We start from the raw sequence: 25,977 nt of genomic DNA on the forward strand, positions 1-25,977 counted from the left end.
GGAACATCTGGCAAGTGTGATAGAATGACATCACAGTTATCAACAGAAGTGTTACTAAATAATTGTTACAGAAGCCTAGCATAAACAAGTGTAACAGTAGGCGTGACAAAAGGTTTGTGACAGTATATAAGTGTTTTGACAGTTTCAAAGGGGTTACGAAAGGTTTGTGAAAGGTTCATAAAGAACAACGGTTGTTGTGGCAGAGCATCGAAGGTTTTTGGAAGGTGGAGAAGCTTAGGGTGTGTGGTTGATTCAAAGGGTTAAGTCATGGATTCGAAATAGACGCAACAGAAGATCAAAGTTGGTATTGCAGTCAAGAAGGATTGGTACAGTTTGATTAAGGTGATCGAATTCAAGGACTTAGAATGACAAGGAATGTTGGATGGTGATGTTTGAGCTTAAGGGAGGAAGATAGCATGTTGGAGTTTAAGCTCAAACATGTTGGAAGAAGTGAAGTGTGGTTGAAGAGTTTGTGGCAGAAATTTGGAAATCCTACAAAGTGTGGCAGACTTTGTAAAAAGGTGATGTTTGTGGCAGAAACGTGACAAGATTGTAAGACAAAGAAGTGTGAAAGTTTCGACTCTAACAAGCGTGACTGGAACAAGAAGAGAAGAAGAAATACAACAAGGTTGTTAAGAAAGAGAAGTAATCACCAGGTGGTGATGAGAGATTGAAGAAAAGAGACGTCACAAGGTTGTGATCGTGATAAGTGAAGCAGTGTGGGGATTTGGCTAAGAGTTGTGTGAAGCAATACCAGTGGGGATTTGACTAAGAGTTGTGCGAAGCAATCCCAGTGGGGATTTGGCTAGAGAAGTGAAGAAATTCCGGTGTGGAATTTGAAGAGTGTGGAAATCCTGTCTGTAAAGTAGGTAAACAAGAGTTGAGTGGATGAGCTACAATGCTCGATGATGAGTTTGTTTTTGTGTTTGATTAGCAAGTTGTATAGAGCACAATGAGTTGTTTCTAGCTTGCTAAAAGGTTTGTGTTCCGCTGCGATGAAGAAGAATGTGAAATAAGTTTGTGATTGTTGCTATGGTATGATAGCAGTACGAAGTGAGTGTTTGATGATTGTTGTTAAGCAAATGAAGAAGATTGGTTTGTTAGCCGAGTTACAGTTTGAGCTGCGGTTTGTGAATTGAGTTTGATAATGATGACGGAATTCTGGAATAAGAAAAGACAAGAACGTGTTAACGTTTATCAATGGAAGAAGAGGAATGGAAAATGAGAAAATACAAGAACGTGCAAACGTTTATCAATGGAAGAAGAGGGTTACGGAATTATCGTTGAATGATATCTTGGTTTAAGGGAGGATGTTGGAAGTTAAACCAAGATATGGATTTGGTTCGTGGATCAACATCATATGTTGATCCAGTCCAAGTGGATCAACTGTTGCAGTTGACGCAGTCAAGTTGGATCAACACAGGATGTTGATACACTGTGCGATATTTGGAAGTTCGCGTTAACTAGAAGAGCAAATTGTGTCGGTTGCTTGTTTTAGAGTTTTACTATTTTTAGAGTTTCTTTGTGTTTCTAGAAGTGTGCTTTATTTAGAGTTTGATTTTATTAGCTAAGTAATTTGAGTGATCATTAAGTTTATGAGACTATAAGTAGGTTGTTAAGCCATGAGTTAATTACACCAAACTGATTATCAATGTAATCGTTTTATTGCTTTTGTTTGTGCTCTCCTTTCTCTTGCTCGATCCTACAAGGAATATTAGATTCTCTTTCGGCTATGAGAATTCTGATAAATTTTAATGGTGTGTTTATTTTGATTTTCGTTTAGTTATTACTTTTGCTTCGATTGTTCCGAGATGATACTAAGATCTTGCAAGAGTTTCTGTCCGTACCTTTTTCACATTTTTCATGCTTTAATAGTGTACGTACGGTGTACTTAGAATCCCTTGATGTGTCTTAGCTATACTAAGACAACAGAATTAATGCCCAAGAGGTTTAAGTTTTGCCGGGTACACTACAGTGTGGCCTAGAACAGTGCCCTACGATCAATAAATTATCAACACAAAAGGCATAACCATCTTTTTCCAAGTTTGTACAAAAAAGCCTTTTCTTGAATAACGTCGGGTTATGCGGTTCTGTAGTGGTCCATCTGCAGTCCCATTCATCTATTAAAGATGACGAGATAGACGTTAAAAAATCCTCATGAGTCATGAGGTTTGCGTCTCTTGTTGTTAGGCACCAAAAGCCGAATCCAAAAATCAAGTCCTTGTAGTGCTTCAAAAGTGGATATACACATCATGCAAACCTGGTTTTCAACTGAATTGCTTGTTACTACTTTTTCAAATTATGGAAAGCTCCAAAATAGATATGGGACAAATTCACGAGGAAGAAGTGTACTTAGTGTACAAATGGGTTTTTACTCTGCAACAAACAAATTTAGAATATAAAATCAGTCTACCAGAGCATGAACTGAACAAGTTTTAAATCCATGGACTATGTAGCAGCTAAATGTTTTTGATGAATAACGCTGCTCGAGTTAAGCTCCAAGTTTTCGAAACTTTTAAAGATTCTAGTAATGTTAGCCAGCGAAACAGCCGGTTTATTACAATGACATCTAATATAATGACATTTCCAATTAACTGAACTGGATAAGAAGCTTTCGAAATCTTCTACTATGGCCAGATTCTGCCAGGGATATATCTCGGGTTCTCCATTTATTGCAGCTATAATATTAAGAGCATCCATCTCGAAAATTATGTGTTATAGTTTTAATGATTTTGCCCACATCACAGCTTCCAGCAGCGCCATACCTTCAGCCTTCCCAGCATTCTTTTGTTGACCGATCATCCCTAAATAAAGTTCTTGTTCTTGGAGATTCATGTAGCCAACTAATAATCCATTCCTTAGCCGATCGGTTCCCATTAGAAATGGTATTCTCTAGTTTATTTGGTGTGTGGCGTATTAGTTTCTTGAGCAGTTGACAGAGTTGTTTCTATCGCTACGAGGTGTGTGGTATATCAGTTTCAAATGCCATGCCATGTTTGAGATGTTTTTTCTAACACAAGGTCACTCACCCAAATAGACAACGGCTTATCACCCAAATACTAAGGCCTAGCATGAAACAATTACTTTACTTCTTCTCACAATGCGCGGTTTTTGTTCTTTCAATATAGAAGCTTACGACTCTTCAACTTTCTTTCCAAACCCGGGTTATCAAACAACAAGCAAGTGGGGTATACCGGAAATAATTTACGGATAGTTTACTGCTTATGCCGATTTGCATTGAAGATATTGAAAAATCATGCCGGCATGAACAGTAAAATATCCCCGGTTATTTCCGGTATATCCCAATTGCTTGTTCTTATCAAACCTCTGCAGGATTTATTGTATAATTCACAATAGTTCTACGTTTTTGAGTACTGATGGATCGCAATAGTTGCTGCAGTCATTCTGTAAATATTTGGTTGAGTATAAAGTTGCTGCAGTCAAATTTTACTTCACTGTTAAACATGCTAAACTTCTTGTTTGGGCTAACAATGGCTCTCAGACAATATTTACTGATATTTTAACCATCCGACTGGGTTAGCAAAAATATGCTGACCATGGTGAAAAAGACATTGTTGATGTTCCAGATGTTTAAATGCCGATTAATAACTTCACCGAATATATACCGCAAACTAGAACCCTCTGGCTTCTACTTGGAGTTCTTCTTCCAGTAAGACGCGGTGTAGTTCGTAGGTTTAGCAAAAACAGTATATGTAGTACAGTGGTAAAGCCCTTAGGGATAGTATCTGTGAGCTGAGTTCGAAACTGCATCAAAAAATTTATTGATCCGAAAAAATAACTCACATTGTGGGGAAGAACTCTTGGAGTGATTAGAGAAGTGAAGGAAAACAACCTGCCTAACAAGCACATGATGAAAGTTACCATTACCGAACAAGAATTATACGTGTGCACTTCCGATTATAACTAATATAACTAACTGTTTATCTTAAAAATTAAGACAATTCTATTATTGTAAAGGAAATTTGGTCAAAAAATGTACAAATTCTTGGAAAAAAAAGATTGTCCAAATTATGAAAAGCTCCAAACTGAACATGAGACAAATTGTACTAACTGTTTAGTGAAGGGTTGTAGTCGTCCGGTCAAGAATGTAAAAACAGTGTCTATGATGTAATGTTCTACAAATACAACAGTGACTTGTTAACATGAAGTAATGTTTTAAACTTTTAATGGATCTTTCTAAGCATGCTTAAAATTTGATAGTAGCGCTAATTAGTTTTATGTTTAAGCTTCATCAATAACAGATAATGCAATCTTCGTAGTTAGTGGTTAATCAATTCACCACCCGTAGCAATGCTCACCACGGCCACACCTCTAGTTTGGTTAAAACCTCAAAATACAGAAGAAGTTCAACAAAAACGGAATTTTATGCTTTGCAGCACCAATGTTTTCCAGGTTAATGAACCTCATGTTGGATTGAGTTTCCATATTCCTATATCTCCACGTAAAACTCATTTACCTTTCGAAACTAGGGGTGTTTCTAATCTATGTACCAATTATTTGGTCACACCCGAATAGCTAACATTATATACTCCTACCCAATCCGATTTTATAGTTTGATCGGCTTTCATATGATCCAGCTGAGATCGGTTCGGATCGGATTTGACGATCAGTTTAGGAAGACTGATGAAAACATCACCTCTGATACTCCATTTTTCAAAGACAATCTACAGTACAGCTATTTATAAAGAGGGAATGGGTCTTTACAGTATTAAATAATATAAAAATCTAAAATATCCATGTATTAAGTGTTAAATACAGTATTACCAAGAAAATTGTGTAAACACATAGTAGTATTTAAAGTTTTTCTCTGTGTAAACACTAATTTGAAGATTGTGTCACGGGTAATCATTCAATTTTTATTTATAAAATACAAGATCAATAAAACGCTAAAGTATTAATTATAGACTGAACATATTAGTCAAATCATGCAAGGTTAATTAAAGTATTAATTTGAATTGGTTCGACTTCGTAAATCAAATTCGATTGAATCCACTTTTTGACATTACGCATCGATCCTATCTGATCCAAAAATCTTCTTAAATCGGTTTAGAATGTGGTTGGATCGGACCAATAGGGTTGGACAATCGGTGTACAGTGTGCACCCCTCTCATCAACACTGTAAAGCTCAAACAAAAATGGCCTCCTGGATTCCCACTGCATCCAGATTTTCTTCTGTTTCACTCTCAACTATTTTTTTTTCTTACTGTTCTAGTCAAACCTCACCCAGAGAGAATTAAGTCACCTACACACCAACCATTTTATTAACATTCAACTAAGAAAAAATATTGAAATTTAGAGGAAACTCTTTAGTTCAGAAATGGCACTTGTATTAACATTCAATTCCTTCAAATCAAGCTACAAAAACAACTCAAACACCTAAACTAAAAACTCTTCAATTTCTTCAAGAAGATGAAAAAACTGAAGGAAAAAAAATCAAAATCAGAATTTCTCCCTTAATCATAGCAAGTACATAATAAACTAGTACAACCGTTGCCACGGTGGGAGGGCCGACCGAAGAATTTGAAGAATTTGACGAAACGACACCTTTACGTGATTACTCCTTCACTGTACTCCAAAAAAAATTAGGTTCTCAAAGATCAAACAACGTTCTCAAAAAATTCACAAGAAAACTCAAATAAATATTAAAACTCTTAAATTGAAGCAACAACTTGATGATGTTACCCCATAGGTAATGCACACCAATAAATTACAGTCTCCTAATGTCTTCTAGGATAGGTTAAAGCCACTTTAGAGTCAGAGGATAGCACTGGCAACTGTAGTTCAACCTCCCAGCAAAATTAAGTCTTGGTTTTGTCCCCTGTAACTCCAGAACAATGGTAGAGATCAGATGGGTCTGGAGCCACCATAAACAACACCTGATGGGTTGTTTATGGTGCCTAGTATCTGTCCCCTGCTAGTCCAAATGATGCTCAGAGTGAATTACTTAAGTGCCTTGTATGAGGTAAATCGAAAAAGTGAACTCTGATTTTTGTAACAAAAGCAAAAGCTCCCTATTGTTTGCACCCTACATTTACAGTTGGCTTCACCTTCCTGTTTACATACAGATACAGCATATATTATCATCATAAAGCTGGAGTCAGTGTGGTAATGATTTGATATGATTGCAGAGACTAGAGAGACGTCAGTGCGGTAAGGATTTGATATGTTATCTTTTCAGTATATTTGAGGTTGGAAAGCTTGTAAGAGTAAAATTATAAAAATTGTCTTGTAGCTACACCAGCAAATTATTCACTTCCTTTTCTTTACAGATGGGTGCTCAACATCCACTCCATGTACAAATCGATAAAATACTATCATATAAATATTTCTGTATCTATTATGTTTTCCAACATGATAGATTTAAGTTTGTGTCGTAAATCTAAGCAGTTCTGAGATATTTAATGTTCTGCTGTATGATGATGATCACTCATAATTTGAAAGAAAAACTTGATCCACCTGAAACTTGATTTTCAAGAGGATGAAAATCAAAACCACTTGATGCCATTAAATATTTACAACAAGACAAAGCTAACAAACCCTCGTTAACTGCGCAACAGATTAGTTATATCCGTAATGCAGCATTGAACAAAAGTTACTGACAGCCTACTTACTTTGATCAAGTCATTAACTCACCTAACAACTGGAAGCTTACACCAACATCTTCATCATTTCAATTCCAAGTTTTACTGACCTCTTCCTCGCTTCTTATTTTGAGGCATTAACTCACTCACGACTGCAAGCTTACACCAACATCTTCGTCGTATTCAATTCCAAGTTCCTCCTGTAAGAAGATTAAATCAATCACTAAACCACTTTCAAACTGAGTGAATACCTGAGTAAAGACATACGACTGAAGGCTAAGTATTACCTTGAATTCTTTTAAATCGTACGGTGAGTTCTCAGTAATAGTGTCCCAAATATCTTTTTAGGCTTTCTCCAATGACTAATTTTCTCCAAATAAAGTTCTTCAATGGCGTTTCTGTCTACTGGTCACCAAAGTGACTCCATCTCGCAATTTGTCAAGTTTTTTTCCATTGCTTCAACTTAAGAAAACACAAGGAAATTCCTAAGTGTTCTATGTCATACATACCCATCTGGGTTTTGGAATCTCTTCATTTGTCATACTACCTAAAAATGGCTTACCACAGTTCCTAGCTTGGATTGTTTTGCATGTATTTTTTCAAGGATTAAATTGATTGCACTGCTCAAATTTCTGCAATAAGAGAGCTAACAGTGACACAAAATCTACAATAGCAACCTCATATCATGTCCTTATCTTGATTTTTATGGAGAATAAAATAGATGGCAGAAAGCAAACACCCTTATATACAGATACACTGCTGAGTAGAGAATGGAAAACTATAGACAATGAAAGGCTCTTACCTCCTTCAACCTCGCCGGTTGCTCTATTTTTTTCTTCTAAATCCTGTTGTAGTCTTTTGCTAAGCATCAGCAACATTTTGAGCATTTAGAGGTCTATTTTGCTGAAATAAGAAATGAAAATAATGTGATATAAGTACAAAAATGCAATGTTGCAATCACATAAAAGAAACAATCCCATGAGAATTATTGAAAAAAGACTTGAGACCGATGACGAAAGCAAATGTACCCTATCCATAAATGACCCAACTAACTCCGCAGTATGATAAGGAAAACATTGCGATTACTTTCCTCATGATCAGTAATCTAGATTCTAGAATCATAGACCTGGGATAAGTTAACTAAGTGAACCTACTGCTCTGACCTCTGAGCATATGAACATCCAATCTTCTGTAGGCCGACTAACTCATCCAATTCTGGCTATCTTATTGAAAAATAACAATAACAATCTAATAAATGAGGTCCTAGGCTATTGCGAAATTTCCCATTTACTATTGCAAAATTTCCATTCCCATCTCTAACATATTCATACTTTACCCAACTAAGCAAACTAAAGATACTATGTAGTGCACAATTTTCCATACAAAATCTAGTTTTATATCATTGTAGTTGAGTTCATTTAAAAGCCTGAGAACTCACTTAATATGTAACCCATTTACTAATATATCCATCTCCTAAACCAAATAACAATAATAATTGCATAATGGAAGTTCCAGACTACAGTAAGCGCTCAGCGAAATACCCGTTTACTAATGCGAACTTTAGATGTCCATCTCTAATTGAACATAGTAAGTCCACTTACTAGAGTGAGTTTTATATATCCATCTTCTGAGACAAATACCAATAACAATCGGATAAATGAGGTACTATGCTATTGAGAATTTCAATTTTCCCATTTATTATTGAGAATTTTTTATTTCCATCTCCAACATTCGAACCATACCTAACTGTGCAACTAAAGATACTATGTAGTGAACGATTTTCCATACAAAATCTACTTCTATATCATTGTATTAAGATCATTAAGAAGCCTACAAACTCGCTTTGGCATACCTCTGGTTCGTTTGTTGTCCATGGAAGGCCTTGCGCAACGGGTATACGTTGCTTCTCCTCTTCTGTAAACATTTCTTGTACTTTCTTTACGAATACCTCTTCTTTATGTTTCCCTCTTTGCTGAAAGAACAATTACCCATTAGTAACCTGTATTCCTTTGAAATAAAGACTGGGCATCAAAATAAAAAAATTAGTCCCTACTGGTTAACAATTAAAGATCATTATATTGATTTATACCTCAGTTCTAAGGTTGAATGGCTTTTGACTATTGACTTTAAGTTGTTTTTTCTTCCATCTCCTTACACCACATGCTCTAGAAGAATCATAACTCTGCAAGTAGGCCGAAACAAATCACAGCTATAGTTAAAGACTGAAATACTAGTATCACAGTGAACATAAAAACAATTATGAATCACAGTTGAATAACAATATCACAGTCAGCATAAGTCCAAATACAAAATCACAATTGAACGATATAACTAACAGTGAACCAACTAAAATTAAGCAAGCAACTAATTATTGACACATGTTGTTGATTGATCAATTTGTTGGAGGAATTGAAATTTCGAAAAAAGTAGAGTAAATCCTGCTATACCATATCAGATCTATCAATTTCTCTTTCAAATTTTCATTCACTGCTTCGTTGCGAAAACTCCCTTCATTCACTTCTCAAGTTCTTCGTCCCAAACATTCCCAATTTTCCAAAACTTCAGCAGAAATTTAGGGTTAAGTTTGACTGAGATCGTAATAACGAAATTTAGGTTTAAATTTTGTGTTGGTTTGCCTGGAATCAGTACTGTTACTTGATGAAGATGATAAATTCTCGAAGGAAGAAGAGTTCGATGGAGAGGAGAAAGATCGAGAATGGAGAAAGGAGGGAATAATCGACGGAACACACTGAAATTGAACAAATTAGTTCACTATGTTCCTCAATCAATACTAATTGTGGATGGTGATGGTGGTGGAGATTGATGCTGGTGGAGATGGTGATGGTGGACTGTGAGAAGATGAAGCAGTGTCGATATGAACTTGGAGGAAAAAAACTGAAGGAGAAGAAGATAAACGAAAAAAAAATTAAAACTTTGAGGTACCCGAGATTCGAACCTGCGACCTTTAGTTCATTTTGATAAAAAAAAACCAGCTACAAGATGGGTATTCTTGGTTTTTCAGCGAGGACCATCCTCAATCTTTTTGTGGGTAATTGATCACTTAGATCTGACAAAAAAAATGGTCATATAAAGGTCCTCCCTCGCTTCGCTCGGTCGGCCCAACATCTAAATCAACGGCCGCTTTAGTTTACAAAATCTTCAGAACACTTCTAAACGTCTAGAACAATTGGTACATAAGAACCTCCTCTTAGTTTTAAAACAGAGTGGTAAACAACAAAATCTCCATTGAACTTCAACATCTATTGATTCTACTTTCCCATCAAAGTATGGACATAATCCTGGTGCTTGTTGTCTTACTAATATCTTCTCTTCTCCACTGCATATACACAGAAAACACATCTTTCTTTCTCTTCAAAATGCTGTCCTTCCATTGCAGATTAATGGAATTTTTCACTTTCCACTCTGAATTAATAAGTTTTGGAAGTGTGGGTTGATGGGTTTTTTGTGATTTAATGATTGTAGAATGAGAACTTGGATTCTTGAACTGAGAAGCAAAATTTATAATAATAATTTCTTGTGATCTAACACTAAGGTATAAAGAATGAAAGAAGGGTCTATTTATAGAGGGGGATACACATTTTTTTCTGTTTGCATTAGTGACGATTTTATCCTTCTAGATAACTCGAGAGTTATGCGGTTCTTTTTTTTTTTGATAAAAGATATTTATTAGCCTTTTAGCTTAAGTTGTTTTGCATGTCTTTTGCCAGAAGACTACAAAGCTCATCTTTAAAAAACACATACTTCTCAATGTTTGAAGCAGATTCTCTAACAGAAATTGCTATTGAATCTGCCACTTGATTGTTCAATCTACCAACAAAAGAAAAAGTACAACTATTAAAATCTGAAATAAGGTGTTTAATCTCTTTTATTAGATTCATATTCTCCCATTGTACTAGTAAAGTGCTACCAGTTATGGATTGTATGACCAATTTGGCATCAACTTCAATATGGATGTTAACTAATTGCTTCTCCTTAGCCCAAGATAAAGCCTCTCGCACTGCCATACATTCTCCAGCCTCAGCGCTTAAAGCTCCATTAGAGTAGCTCCCTTTGATGCCATTACAGGTGCCTGTATGATCTCGCAAAACAAGACCAGTTCCAAGTTGATTAGTATCCAAATCAAAAGAAGCATCTACATTAATTTTGCTAGTGCCAATCAAAGGTGGTTTCCAATCAGAATTATTAACACTTAGATGAGAGGGGTTAATTGATGCAGTTCCACGCAAATAAGGAGAAAAATAATAATAAATCTTGTGCACAGTAGTATTAGGGTTGAGGGATACTCCCTGAAAAACTACTTCACATCTGTCTTTCCATAAAATCCAAGCTCATATCATGAAAGTGTATAAAAGGCTTTCTTCTAGAACTGAGTTGTTCATGAACCATCTTATAACCCATTCAGAAACACTTTGAAACTGCTGTCTGACATCATCTATATTGATGTTAATTTCCTTCCAGACTTTCCTTGCATGATTTGCAATCAAATATAATGTGTTCAATAGTTTCATTATAATGCCCACAAGTATCACAGTGGTTATCAACATCCTCATTATACCTTGTCAGATTATGTTTAGTGGAGTGAATATCTCTAATACACTTCCAGGCAAACATCTTAATCCTGTGTGCTGCACTACTGCTCCATAATCTTCTCCAAACCAGTTTATTGATAGAGACACCATTAACTTGCACTTCCCTGTCAGAATTAGTGAGGAGCTTGTATGCACTTTTAACAGAGAATTTTCCATCTTTTGTAGGCATCCAAATCATAACATCCTTTTTTGACTTATCAATGAAAAAAGTTTGAATTTTCATGGAAGTATTAGCATCAAATAGGTGATTTAGCAGATTAATGTTCCACTGATTTGTATTTGGAATCATGAATTCAGCAACTTCACCATAAAATCTGAATGTGTCATTTTGTGGAAGAGGTGGATGATGCATACCTGGTATCCATCTATCTGACCATATTTTTGTGTCTTCACCATTGTTGATCTCCATGAAATAGTTTTGCTGCACTATCTTCAAGCCTTTGGTGATCTCATTCCAAGTGAAAGAGCAATTTTTGGCTTCTATATTTTGGTGTAGTATTTCCTTATTCTTGAAGTATTTACTGCTCAAAATTTTAACCATTAGATGATCTGAATCATTACAAATCCTCCAAGCTAACTTGGTGTGAAGAGCAAGATTCAATTTTTCCAGGTCCCTGAAAGCAAGACCTCCCAGATCCTTTGAAGTACATAAATTCTGCCAACCTATATGATTTGAACCTCTGTTACTTTTATGATCCCAAAAAAAAATTCTTTCAATAGAAGTGAGCTGAGTGATTAAATTACTAGGGAGCTTGAAAGTACCCATATGATAAGCTGGTATGGAATTGAGCACATGTTTGATCATTGTTCCTCTTCCAGCTTGAGAGAGATTGATGGAAGACCAGGTGGAGAATCTTGATTCAAAACATTCCTTTATGCTCTTGAAAGCTTCCTTCTTTGAGTGTCCAATAATGAGTGGTGAACCCAAATACCTTTCTTTTGAAGTCATTGTTTTAACTCCAAGTATGTTGATGATAGTTGCTGCAACTTCTGGTTTAGTCTTCTTGCTGAAATTAACTGCAGATTTATCAAAATTGATGACCTGCGCTGATTGAGAATTGAACATATGAAGGACTTCCAATAAATTGTTGACTGAAGATGTGTTTGCTTGAGTGAAAATCAAGCAGTCATCTGCAAATAACAGATGATTGATGGCTGGTGCAAGAGCAGCCACTTTAACACCAGGAATTGTCTTGTTTTCTTGAGCATTAGTAAGATGCCTAGAAAGGAATTCCATAGCTAAGATGAAAAGATAAGGAGACAAGGGGTCTCCTTGTCTTATACCTCTTGTAGGAGCAAATTCTTCACAAGGACTACCATTGAGCATGACTGACAATGTGGTTGTACTGATGCATTGATGTACCAGGGAGCAGAAATCATCACAAAACCCAAAATATTGAAGAACTTTTAATAAGAAAGGCCATTCTAGTCTGTCAAAAGCTTTTGACATGTCTAGATTAAGAGCTAACCAACCTATCTGACCTCTTTTTTCTTCATGGAGTGAATAATTTCTTGTGCTATAACTGTGTTATCCTGTATGAGTCTACCTGTTACATAAGCAGCCTGAAAAGGAGACACAATTTTAGACATTAGAGGCTTCATTCTGTTTACCAATATTTTGGAGATGATCTTATATGAAGTATTGCACAGACCTATAGGTCTGTAATCAGCAGCACACAAGGATTTCTTCTTCTTTGGAATGGGAGAGATGTAGGTCTTGTTAATTTGTCTTGATAAATGCTTAGAATCAAAAAACCTGGAAACCATTAAGCAAACATCATCTCCTATCACAGCCCACTGACTTTTATAAAAACCAGCCTGAAATCCTTCTGGTCCTGGTGCACTCCAGTTTTCCATGCTTCTAAGGGTGTCAAAGACTTCTTGAGAAAAAGGGATACAGGTGAGTCTGTTGTTGTCATCCTCAGTAATGAAAGTAGGCAGAATGTTGTAGAGACTGTCTTTCATGTGTGGATTTGTAGTTGTACTGATTTGTTTGAAGTGAAAAGTGAGATGTGTAGATATTTCATCTCTTGATTGTAGCCAGTTGTTAAAATCCGACTTAATCAGATGAAGCCAATTTTTCCAGCCCCCATTTTCTTTAGTACATCCGCTCGTTGGACATTTGCTTCTGTTGGTTTCGGTAGTATGTCTTAAGACTCTTAACCATGAAAATTGTAACTGTTGGGGATTTGACTTTGAGCCGGTTAGACCGTTTTGTAGATCTTTCAATGGAGAATTAGCAAGTAATCGTAACGAGTGACGTCGTCGAAACTCAAAATTAACTGCGAAGATACTCAGGCAGCATCTTCTAGTTTCTTGCAGCATACCAAGAACGACCTGTAATTATATTAGTATTGTTTTTCTTTTTTTTTGGATTCAAACGTTTGTACATATTATATATTTCTTTTTGATTCAATTTAACATAGATTAGTAGCTTTCAGTCTTCACTTGTATCTTAGGTAGGATTTTAAGCGTTAAAATAGAATTTCAGGCTGCGTTATCAGGGAGGTGATACTAGGGTGAGGCGGCGATAATGGATGTTACTGAAAATTTAAGTACGAAGGATATTCTCTAATCATGAATTAGTGCTAACAACAATAAACATTAGTTGAACCCTTTTTAACGTATATTCTCTTTGATTTTCTTGGCATCTTGAAAAATATACCCAAATTCAGAGAAAATATAAACCACTAAAAAGGTTTATATTCTGTTTCCTAGTAGAATCTAGGTTTTTAGACCAGTAATATGATGGTATTTTTATGGAAATAGGTCGAGTCTGACTTTCTAGTTAATTAATATTACATCCTATTAGCACGTTCCTCCTTTGTTCAACTGGGAATTCGTTCCCATCAACCTGCTTAATTGACTGCATTTTCTTGGTTGATTAGTTTTGCATTTGACTGATTTTAAAAAGAACACAAGGTAGGTTGGTACTTGGCAAATATCATCTAGTATTTTTCCTGGCTTTGCAATTTTCCTTGTAGATTGATGTCTTGCTGCATATAAGTTTGGCTTCATGACCGTGAGATGGACATTTCCTGGAAAATGTTTCGAGCAACTCTTTACCTTAGAAGTCTACTAACCTACGCCTCTACAAGGTTTCCGTTAAACAAAATTATCCTCAGCCTATTTCTAGAAGAAAGATCTTAGCTGACCAACATAGATATTAGATATATATGATTCATTTAATTTATGCGACATATACCTAACAAGGATAATGACTTTCGTGAGAACAACAAACGTTTATCATTCTTTGTTTGCTTGACGAAAATTTCTTTTCCATGTTGGCATAAGTGTCCACAAAATCTAGTCGATCCCATTTATTGCTATTGCGACAATTTATAGCTTACCAAAATGTACATAAATGATTTTGAGAAATTTCGAGGATATTTCCTTGTTCATTATCCTCCACATCACATATATATGTAATTAATCGAAATGGACCCAAGAGGTCGTAGAGTTATAATTTATTGTTAAGCTAAAGTAAATACGCATTTACCGCATAGATAGATATCGTCAGGTGTTGTCTGGCTGGTCGAACCTGATTAGGGTTGTGGGGGAAGCAGGACTTGGTCAGTTGAGCCGGTTCCCTTTGGTTTCCTCCGCACATATCTGGACAGATCTTGGACCGCTTCTTGGACTGGGTGTACTCCCTTCCATTATACGGTGGCTTCTCTCAAATATATCCGACAAGCATTGTTGATATTTATCCCAAATTAGCAGCCTTTATAGGTGGAAAGTGAAGACTCCCTTTCTCCCTGGGATTCTGTTCGCTCGTGAAATATAAAGAAAATTCTAAGGACTCCTCGTATCACAGAATCATTTTCTTCTATATTCCAGGTACTGCTCCGCGCTTATCTGATCTTATGATCGAGCAACAATAATGATGATTTTTTTTTGTAACCATAACTTCTTCTTCTTCGCAGTTTATTATGGAGGAGATTGGTGATGATTACTCTGTAACTTCTCCAGAAAAAGTTTCAAAGTCAATAAGCCTGAGGAGGCTGGTGCACATGAGGAGGTAATGGCTAAAATTGATCCCCCACTCCGTGAAGCCGCTCGTGCTATACAGGGTGTGGATGGGGAAAAACGGGTCGCCGTTTTTTCGGGAAGTGGAGAGACGAGCGTGGTGTCGAGACTCCTCGACTGGGAAAAATATTAATCCTCACACAGATGCACCGCTGCAAAGGGGGTGCTTAGATTCGGGAAATCAATCTGTATGAATCCGACCTAAACCAAGACAATGGTCGTTCCAGAGTCAATTCGGTCACAAAGAGGGAGATGGGTTGATCTGTAGGAGGGAAGCTGAGAATTGTGTGGGATCAGTGATGATCGAGGATTGTGGGCGTGTTGAAGGTTTCTGCAATAATGGTGAACTGCTGAAGTTGAGTTCTGTGAATAAGTTTGTATCGAGTTGTTGACGGAAAACGTTGATACTGATGATATCTGTTGTCCTCGATTTTGACTTATTAATATTGCAAGAATGATGAACCACAAATCCCTGCAAGCGTAACGGTTTCTTGAGTGAAAGAGTGGGAAAGTGGGAGATCGTGGTAAAGTCAGTTCCATGTCGTGTGGAGACTTGACTGATCGTGCACCCACTACTTTGCTAACTCCTTTAACTGTTTACACGACTTACGCACATTTCTCGTTGTGGATGTATCAACGTGTCGTAGACCGCCAGACCAAAACCCTAAGTGATATCCCCCCATTTGTGACGTGATTGATGTCTTACAAGTCGTGGAGTCTACAGGGTAGACGTGTTTTGATTAGTCAATTGTTGACTGATTAGACAACGAGTCTAAGTTTTGGTGAATCGAGCATGAATGGTGAATGCTCAGCGATTCATGGATCGAACATGTAGTTCTTTGAAGGGAAGTCAGTATTGTTGATTCATTGATGAATTACTGACTAGTTGAACGATTGAGAAAGTATTGCTCAATTCTGCGAACTACGAGAATTTAATGAGAAACTGAGCAAGTATTGCTCAATTCTGCAAATATTGAGAATTCGATGGACAACTGAGCAAGTATTGCTCAACTCTGCAAATCACTGAATATTAAGAATTTGATGTGCAACTGAGCAAGTATTGCTCAATCCACCAAATTAATGATTTTGATAATCTGACGTGCAACTGAGCAAGTATTGCTCAATTCGACGAATTATCGATGAATTTCCGAATATTGATTATATTCGGGTAATCGAGCAAGTGTTTCTCGGTTCATCCAATTATTTACTGGTGACGTGACCCAGTAAAATATCAATTAAAATATTGATGTTGATTAGTGAATCAACGTAAATTTTATTAGTGTTCGAAGAGTGCTCAGAATGATAGTTTCACAGTGCGTTCATTCGAAAACCCTAATTTTTGGTCAATCCTCCATCAATTCGGGAATTGCTGAAAATTGATCATGAATGATAGGGACCGACCACATGGGATGAGGAACGTCCATGTGGTGCCACGCACCAGGATTCTCAGTTTGAGAGTTGGTGAGAAATCATGAATAAATGGTGGATTCACCATTTACTGAAAATATTGTTGGGTTCAACATTAGGTGTAAAACCTAGGTACGAGAGGTGAGGAGGATTCTCCAGTTGTTTGTCGTGACCAGTTGTTGGTCGTTTGGAGGATTCTCCAGTTGGTTGAAGAGAGTTTGGACCCAGTATGAGCAATTGAGCAAATTAGGTCAGAATTGCGAAAATGTGTGGGACCGGCTTCGTGCAAGCCCTAGGAACGACCTGATCGGTCATAGAGGCACGCATGTGTTACCATGATGTCCATGTATCCATACTGAGAGTTCAGTATTTTCTGATGCGCATTTGAGCAATATCGTGAATTTTCAGAAGAGTTTCATCTTTGCTGAGAATTCTCGATTTTTTGGTGGAATGAGCATGTATGCTCAATTCGTCAATATTTTAAAAATATTTTAATATTTAAAATTGTCGTGAGAGGCTAGGCGGCCGTGTGACCATATTGGCTTTTGGTTTTTTCGTGATTCGAGCAATATTTGAGAAAATATGGAGAATTCACGAATTTTACTCAAACCCAGGAGTTTCATGAATTGGGAAAATAATAATTATGAGAAATTAGGAATTGCAAGGTGTGGGACCGGCCACGGCTAGGGCATGGCCGGCCTACCAAGTTACCCGGTCCCGCACACCTTTCCCTATTTTATTATTATTTTTCATGAATCCTTGAAGTTATGGAGAGTCCTTGAAGATATGGAGAATCCATGAAGTTTTGACATAATAATTATAAAAAGCTAAGGATTGTGAGGTGTGGGGCCGGCCACGGCTTGGGCATGGCCGCCGGACTAGGTTGCCCGGTCCCGCACGCCTCTCCTTATTTTATGATTTATTTGGTAAATCCACCAAGTTATGGAGAACTCACGAGTTTTGCACAAATTAGGAATTTTGCTAAGATGGAGAACCCTCATGAGTTTATGAAAATAAAATAAGGAAAAATAATGGGAGGGGAGCGGACCGACCGCGGCTAGGGCGCGGACCGACCGTGGCTAGGGCGCGGACCGGCCGGTGGGCCCACCGTGAGCGCCTCCATTATTTTATTATTATTTTAATATTTTCTCCTGTTTTGCGAAGGATTCCCCATTGTTTCATATTTTTGGATGCTCGTTCATGCATCTGGGTGCTCAGTCCTGCATCATTGTCGAGTACACTTGCACCATTTTTGTGGGGCTTACTCTGTGATGGTCCAGATGCCCAGTTGTTGAGTATTTATTACTAATTTATGAGATTCAGTGGAGAATAATTCATGAAACTGAGTAATAAAAATGAATAATTGTTCATTATTAATTCATAGGATCAGATGTGGATTCGACTATGAATTCAGAATAATAAAACGAGCATTACCATCCTATGGGATCGTGGATTCGACCATAGAATCAGAGTAATTAAGATTTATCTATCACCATTTCATGAGACCAGTGGATTCGATCATGAAATCAGAGTAATGAGATAATACAGTTGTTTCATTGATATTCTATGAGATCAAGCCGTGGATTCGATCATAGAATCAGAACAGTTGTTTATTGCCATTCCATGGGATCAGGCCGTCGATTCGACCATGGAATAGGAGCAATGATAGATTATTCTGGGAATTCAGTAGTGAATGTCACGACAGAGGTAATCTACTTCAGAAAAGATATTAGCCAGTTAAAGCGTCACATCTATTCTGAGTGGTGCACAGTCAGGGAGTCACGATGTTGCTTACGACCTGAAGACGTTAGTGTTCTCAATCCACGGAGAACCGCCTGAATCTATGCACTCTCTCCACATAATCAGGGAACGGTGAAGTGTCACCGACGTCCTGAAGGCGTCCGCTGCCCAACTATTCTTCTATGTGGAGGTGGGTCACTCTCCTGCAGTCAGGGAACAGTGAGTATCACCGACGTCCTGAAGGCGTTAAGTCCTCAATCTACGGAGAACCGTCCAAATATGTTATTATGCATAGAGGGAACGATGAAATGCCAGGGATCGAACGCTCAGCTAGTGGAGGCTTTTCGAAAACATATTCATCATGGCTTCGTAAAATATGAATCGATGCATGCCTGAAAGCCGCGTCAAAAACATGCCTCATGATTTTACGGTTTTGCCCTTTGTTGAAAATCCACCATCTACATTAAGTCCCCTGCTTAGTGGGGAACAATCATTTTCCGAAGTATGCATTAAATGGTGATTTTCAGTCGACGAGATCAGTGGTTGAACTCAGTCTACAAAGGTAGTTTCAGAATCCTCGATTTACCCCAATGATGCCATGTACGAGCAAATGCGCGGATGAGGACTCTGATAGTAAGGTGGAGTGTCATCTCATGAGCGTGGAGAGATGAGGCACTTCTGATTTGGGCGTTCAGAAGCTTAGTTATGGTTGATTTAGGATTTGCGGGCCCGAGCCCAAAAAAGGAAACCCATGTTTTATTAGGTTTTGGAAATAAATTTGATATGAAAGGGAAGAAGCCCTAAAATTCTTTTTTGTATTTTGATTGACCGACCACTCTTCTCCTCACCATCACTTCACGAGCAGTAGCAGGAAAATTCATCGGAGCCAGCAGCACCGCTGCCCGTCCGATCACCGTCGGTCGAATTCCGTCCGACGCCGACATGTAAGTTCGTGATTTTTTTATTTTTTTTTTCTGCTGGTTTTATGATTGATGAGTTGTCCATAAAACCAAAATCCCATGGTCGTATGCATATGATTTATGAAGGATTTTTAGAAAACGTATGTATATGCACGTTTGTTTGTTAGTCGGATGAACGAGCAAAAAATCCCTAATATGGAAGAGACACATAAAATTTTGAATAGATATGACCTAGTTGCAGTAGCAAAAGGTTTTGTTTATTAGGTTTCATGAAAACCCAAGTTGTTTTTGGAATCATGAACTTTGCAAACACTTTTGAGAATGTAGGTTTGTTCGTAAAAGTAGTAAATAATAATCCTTAGAGTTAAAAGAATTTTGAAAAGACCTGGAGTTCATGATGAAAATCTGTTGAGAACTTTCGAAATTTTATTTGAAATATGGAGAGTTCTACAAAAATAGCGAATCCTCGTTTCATAGATGAATGCTCGATTGAGCAAAAGTTTTTTTTTTATTTATTCACATGAGTTTGTGTGTGTGTGCGTGACTTATTCACGCACTATGGAATAAAAATTGAGTTTTTGAAAATACATAATTTATGAATTTGGTGAATTCACGGTGTATGTGTGAATTCAACGATTTTATAGCGTATGTACACGCAAAACTCAGCGAGTGCTCACATAGAAGGCTATGTGAATTACTCATAGTTTCTCGAAAAGTCAGTGTTGACTCTTGAATGATATTTTTATGCTCGATTTTGCAGGTTTGAAAGAACGAGCAAGTTTTGTGGATTTTACGTTGTTATCACTAAGTTCGTGAAATCGTAAATAGGTGAGAATTGAGGAATACCATTTTTGCAGATGTTGACTGTCTTGTCGCTTTAATTCCATTGTATTGATGAAATTCATGTATGGATGTTGCAGAAACTTTGTGAAATGGCTGAATCCCGTAGTATTTCTGAAGATGATGTTTCCACAGACGCCTCTTCCAGAGATGATGGTTCCTCCAGAAATGATGATTTTGAGATTTCTAAGGAGAAATAGGGAAGTCCCAAGATTAAAAACATTCCCACCGCTGAAGACAAATTCTTTGTATATCTGTACAGACCTGAGAAATGTCCCTTAGGCTCCTCATTTCGGTTGCTGATAAATCCCAGGATCACTAATCATAATAAATTGGTGTCTCCCCAAGCAGTAATTCGGTTTTGTCTGCAAGGGAAACACTTCACGGCTTCTCAGGTGGAGTTCAAGCTTTCTCGGAGACCTCTGATGCATTTCTCTGGATGGGCAAGGAACATCTTAGGTCACAGCCGTGTGAGGGCCATATTGGATAGTGCCCAGGTGACTCGAGCCATTCAAGCTGCTGGAGATTTGATCATCAACCATGATATACCAGGTATGGCATCTTTGCTCGCCCGTTGTTGCGTTCCCACTCACACGTTTATATGCAGATGGGGATAATTCACCATTACTCTGGAAGATGTAGTTGTTTTGTTGCATCTTCCGATTACTGGTAATTTTCCTGAAGAAATTTCGATAGAGGAGAAGGAGATATCTGACGTGTTAGAAGACAAGATGCACGAATTCAATGAGTCACCCGCATCCTGTTATGCTCGATGGTTATCACAATGGTGGCCAAGAGATAAAACTCCTGAAGGACCGGTTGATGGCGTTTTAACAATTGCGGCTTTCTTGTGTCTGTGGCTCTCCAGGGATATCTTTGAAGATTGTGGACACTTGCTGAAGCCGTTTGTGATTCGCTTTGCCATTAAGATGGCCAAAGGTGAGAAAATTCCCATTGGCAGTCTATTTTTGGGTTCTTTGTTCACCAACTTGGACTCTTTAGTTATAGACTCCAGTATTTCTGATGGCTTCATGAAAGTCGAGACGTATGTCAATACCATGTTTCTCCAAGCCTTGATGTGGGAGCATCTTGAGAGTTACGCCCCAATTCCCCGTAGCATTTTGCAAGGACATAAGGTCGACACTCGTCATTCCCTCCTTGAGGAGAATAATGCTAGGATCATGCGCTGGTCTAGAAAACAACCACAATATAAGATATGCATTACTGACGTTTTGGACATTGAGTCTGAGTTCAACTTCCGCCCCTGGGTGTCGGTTCCTTCTCTATTCTCACAATTGATCACTTTTAATGTTTCCGAAGAGAATATCATGTTGAGTACTGGTGCTGGTTGAGTACCTGAAGACTCACTTAGACTGCACCCATGTGAAAGGAAGTAAATATTTATTCCCATGTTCTGACCGAGACACCTTCGTAACTCCTGGTTATATAGACTTTTGGCGTCAGCAACTTGAGTGTGTATACAAGTTTGTAATTGATGTTCAGTCCCCAATTCGAGAGTTCCCCTATTCTGACATGATTTCCGGTCGACCCAGGCTGAGATACCTTCCTGGTGGTGATAAGAGGAAAACGTCTCCGAATGCGTCACAAGTAAGTCCCCTTTTTTGTGATTTCAGCTAAAGTATGTCGATCACATTTTAATTGCATTATTGTACTTGTGATAGGGTGGCCGTGTTGTGAGGCCTAGAATCGACGTAAACTCTCCAAACTTTCAAGAAATTCCCCAGGGAGGAGAAGGCGGGAGTAAGACATCTCATAGAATGATACCAAACAATATACAGTCCCCTGCCGCTTCTTTGGTGAGTTGTTAGCGCTTTTCTTCATTGTAACTTCCTCGTCCATGTGATTAGGATCTTAAAAGAATATTTTCAATCCATTCCAGAATTTTGCTCCACCGGTTATTGATGGTCTCCGTTTTGCTCTTGGTCGAACAATTCAGGAATCCAGCACTGAGGAGGTTGACATAAGTATTCCCTTTTCGCACTGATAATTGTAACGTGCCTTAGGACGAATGAGTGATGATTGTTGTTGATGTGTCCAGGAGGAAATCACTGTGGATAAGGGGCGTGTTGATGAAGCACATTCCTTTTTGGATCATGGAAGCATGGAGAGTTCCCGAAATTCCGAATCGAATGAAGATAACAGAGTTGCCAATGGAGATTCCAACATTTACGAGCCCTCAAATAGTTTAGAGACTCCTCTAGTAAGTATTTCTCCTGTGGTCTCTTCATATAAGTATGAGGTTTCTGATTTGTGCATGAATGAATGAGAACCCATATGAATATATGAATAATTTTGCCGAAATACGTCACCAGAAAATTTCAGACTTCAGCTTTTAATGAAAACACCGTAAAAACTTCGTTTGGTGTCAGATTTTCAATGTCTGCATATGCATCCTCAAGCCCAGGAAATTTTCAAGCTTTAGTGATGAGGCTTTTCGAATTTTGAGCCAGTTTAGGGCCTGAAAAAGGAGAAACAGTAAAGTTCCAGGAGACTTTCAGAACTTTTCCAGATTGCATGTAGTCCAATGTTTTGGACACATCTCCTTGATAGTTCATCCAATTGTTATGAAATTTTGACATGTTGTAGAGGACTTCCATACGAAGATAATGGTATATAACCCAACTCTAGATTCCACACCAATTGCTCCTTGTTAGTCATTGAACACAGGGCAGTGTAAATTTTCTTCAGCTGCGTCTCTTTGAAAACGTGTTTCACGACTTTTATGCTACTTGTACATGTCTTAGATGCATAATAAGGAACTTAGATGATTTTAGTTCACTTAATTGCTTAATTTTATGGTTTTATTATATTTCCACACTTGGATCATTCTAATCCCATATAATCTTCGCATTAGGTGCCGAATGTCGAAGTTGGGAATTATGGATCTAATAATGACAGTTTGGACAATCCTGGAGCTATCGATGATGAGACTCCCACCCCTGCACCTCACGGTCATGAAGTTATGGTTGTTGATGTCGTGGAGGTGGTGGAAACTCCAGTTGTGCCCGAGATGGTGGAACCCGAATCAACAATAACAGATGCAGTTTCGTCTGAAATCGCCTCTATGATTGTTGATGCTGCTCCTGTAATTGAGAAGCATATGATAGTGCATGAATATTACAATGCAGGGATTTCTTTTGATCCTCCATTCGGTGAGTTACTCCCATATCACCAGTTTGTTGGCGGATTTAGCGTTCCCATCGGATATGCTGCTATGTACGAGAAACTGTGGGAAATGTATGGACACATCGTTGTTACTCAGGATCCATGACGTAGTTATTTCTTGACGAGGCAAGTAGAAGCCATCTTGCGTGTTATAAATTATATCCGGATCACAGCCATAAATGTTGTTACCCGAGATGTACTCTTTGATTGGGAGTACAACTTGAAGAATGTTGAAGAACTTGGCTTCAATCTGAAGTGGCTTCGTCAGACGTTTGAGGCTATCAGGAAGGCAGTAGAGGGTGATGCTCCTTTCCTCACTAGTGATGTTGTGATGAAGAAGATGAATGAAGTTGCTGAACTGACGAAGAAGCTGGAGGCAGAAAAGGCAGCTTTAAAAGTTTTGGAGGAGGCAGAGGAGCGGAAATCTTTCTTTGATGGCTTTATTTAGTTTTCTTTTCATGAATATTGAACTTCCGAGAGATGTGAGATTTTATTTGGGTTTTGATTTTCGATATGTATTGAGTTTATGAGGATTTTCTTTTGGATTTGGATTTGATAGAGATTTTTCTTAAATAAAGAACTTTGATAAATTGCTGAATTTTCAAATACTGAGTGCAAGTATGCACACGTTTTGGAGGAACTGAAAATAAAAGTAAAAGAAAATCATAAGGTGTAAACGTCAGATGTTTTGAGCGTTTTCCTTGGATATAAAACATCCAATGTTGAATGCTTCATGCGTCAGAAAATATTGAGCCAATTCTCATGAATTACTGGTACACTCGTCTTTCCTTTGATGTCAGCCAATTTGTAATATCCTCCAGCAACCGACTTAGCAACCATAAAAGTTCCTTCCCAGTTCGAATTCTTTGCGGAATGCAAATTGCGCCTGGTTGCCTTAAGAACTAAATCTCCTTCATGAAATTTGTTAGGCTTAGTTGCCCGTGCCTTGAATATTTTCTGTTGGTTCGGTATTACTCGTGGATTCCATGCTGGTGAAGATTTTTGTGGCACATGTGGATATTCATGCAACAAAGAGTATGTTGGGTATCGCTTGTCGAACTTAGCCAGGTCTTCAGCGATAAACCTTTCAATGGAGTGTATAGTTGGAAGGGACTCCATCCATTCAGTGTAATATTGTTAAGGTGAGACTATCCACTCATAGCGTTTAATGATGGCTTGGTCGTGAGTGAGATTAAGTCCCCGGACTAGGGTAGCATACTTGAAATTTGGTAATACATATGCATTATGAGGAATAAGACTTGTCTGAGTGCGGAACCTCCTGACGAATTTGTTGGGGCTTTCCTCAGGTTTTTGCGTGAATTCCATTAAAGCTTCGACCTTTTCCAAATGCTCGAAAGGTTGATCATCTTCTGAGTCAGAGCTTTCTTCTTCGGCGGAGAAGTGTGCAACTGAGGATGAAGATATCGTGGCAACTTTTCCATCATGAATCCATGCTCGCCCAAGAACCATGTCGTATCCAGGATCTTCTTTGATTATGAAGAATTTAGTTTCTGTCCAGGTAGAATCACTTCTTATGTTGAGAATGATGTAGCCGTAAGCATCCCTGGAGATTCCTTCATGATCTCTAATTGAGACAGGATCATGAGTTGCTTCTTGACGAGTGATGCCAGCAACTCTGAGGGTTTTCAAAGGGATGATGTTAACAGCAGTGCCAACGTCGACTAATGCTCGTTTGAATTCATTTTCCTTGAGATGCACCATGGTGAGAAGTCCCCAGTCGTACATTTCCTTGTATGTCACTGGAGGTTCAGGGAATGTCTCCTGAATTGTCAGTCGTTTGCCTGACACAATATGGTTCAGTGCAGCAAACATATCGTCTCTCTGAGATCTTGACAAGTACAGCAACTCGCAGACGTGTTCAATTAAGGATTGAACTGCTTCCTTGACCGGCTGCTCGAAGAGTGCGAATGTTCTGATTGGGAGAGGATTTCTGTGCACTCCCTCAGTCCTCAGTTCCCCTGAGTCGGCCTTTTCTTTGAAAATACGCTTCAAATTTCTGCAATCACTTGTTGGATGACTGACATACCTATGAAAATGGCAGTAGCGTGCGTTTTCCATTTGTTCCGCGGTTGGTTCCTTTTTGACAGGAGGTAGTTTGATTGCACCATCTTGGATCCAGACTTCCAGTAGTTCAATCACTTCTTCAATGGGAAAAGGGAAATCAGGAACTTCCTCATTATTCTATTGAGGTTGTGCGTTCCTAGTCTGGTTGTCCTTCCTTGGAGCTTTTGGAGGGTGAGACATTGGAGAAACATTCTTATGCTTCTGTGAGTCGGCTTTTCTCTTGCTCCCTTCAGCAACATTCATGGAAGCTTCAACGTTGTACTGCTTGTTGATAAGACGCCGAGAGGTGCTGCTTCGATTGTTTTTCGATTACTCCACTTTGACAGTTTTAGTTCTTTCGAGCAAGGCAGGAGCGGTAGTCGCTGATCGCTTGGCCGCTTCATGAAGTTTTGAAAAGGTTTGAAAGCGAAGATTCTCCAGCAAAGCCCTATATAATGGGATCATGCCATTGATGCACAAGTCCACCAATTGTTGTTCAGTAACGTTGGGATCATGACAATCCAAAGCTTGAACTCGGAACCTCTTCACATAATCATTTGGATTCGGAATTCTTCTGAG

General features: G+C 38.2%; 1 protein-coding gene and 1 long non-coding RNA gene across 7 annotated transcripts; both read right to left on the minus strand.

Annotated features, from left to right (window-relative positions):
- Window positions 1–5,324: 5,324 nt before the first annotated feature.
- LOC113299375 lies at window positions 5,325–9,540 on the minus strand. 6 transcript variants are annotated; one of them, XR_003334846.1, is made up of 6 exons: window positions 9,050–9,539; window positions 8,692–8,784; window positions 8,455–8,574; window positions 6,890–7,505; window positions 6,655–6,802; window positions 5,325–5,586 (listed from the first exon to the last, which is right to left on the minus strand). It is a non-coding gene; the product is annotated as an uncharacterized LOC113299375 (long non-coding RNA). The 6 variants fall into 6 exon arrangements; XR_003334848.1 differs by lacking the exon at window positions 5,325–5,586 and adding an exon at window positions 5,596–6,072; XR_003334847.1 differs by lacking the exon at window positions 5,325–5,586 and adding an exon at window positions 6,095–6,477.
- Window positions 9,541–10,297: 757 nt separating this feature from the next.
- LOC113295809 lies at window positions 10,298–12,662 on the minus strand. The gene is made up of 2 exons (XM_026544136.1): window positions 11,179–12,662; window positions 10,298–10,928 (listed from the first exon to the last, which is right to left on the minus strand). The coding sequence occupies exons 1-2, from the start codon at window positions 12,660–12,662 to the stop codon at window positions 10,298–10,300; spliced, it is 2,115 nt and encodes a 704-aa protein (XP_026399921.1).
- Between the last annotated feature and the right edge of the window lie 13,315 nt (window positions 12,663–25,977).

This window comes from Papaver somniferum, chromosome 7, assembly GCF_003573695.1.
Source record: "Papaver somniferum cultivar HN1 chromosome 7, ASM357369v1, whole genome shotgun sequence".
Classification (NCBI taxonomy): domain Eukaryota; kingdom Viridiplantae; phylum Streptophyta; class Magnoliopsida; order Ranunculales; family Papaveraceae; genus Papaver; species Papaver somniferum.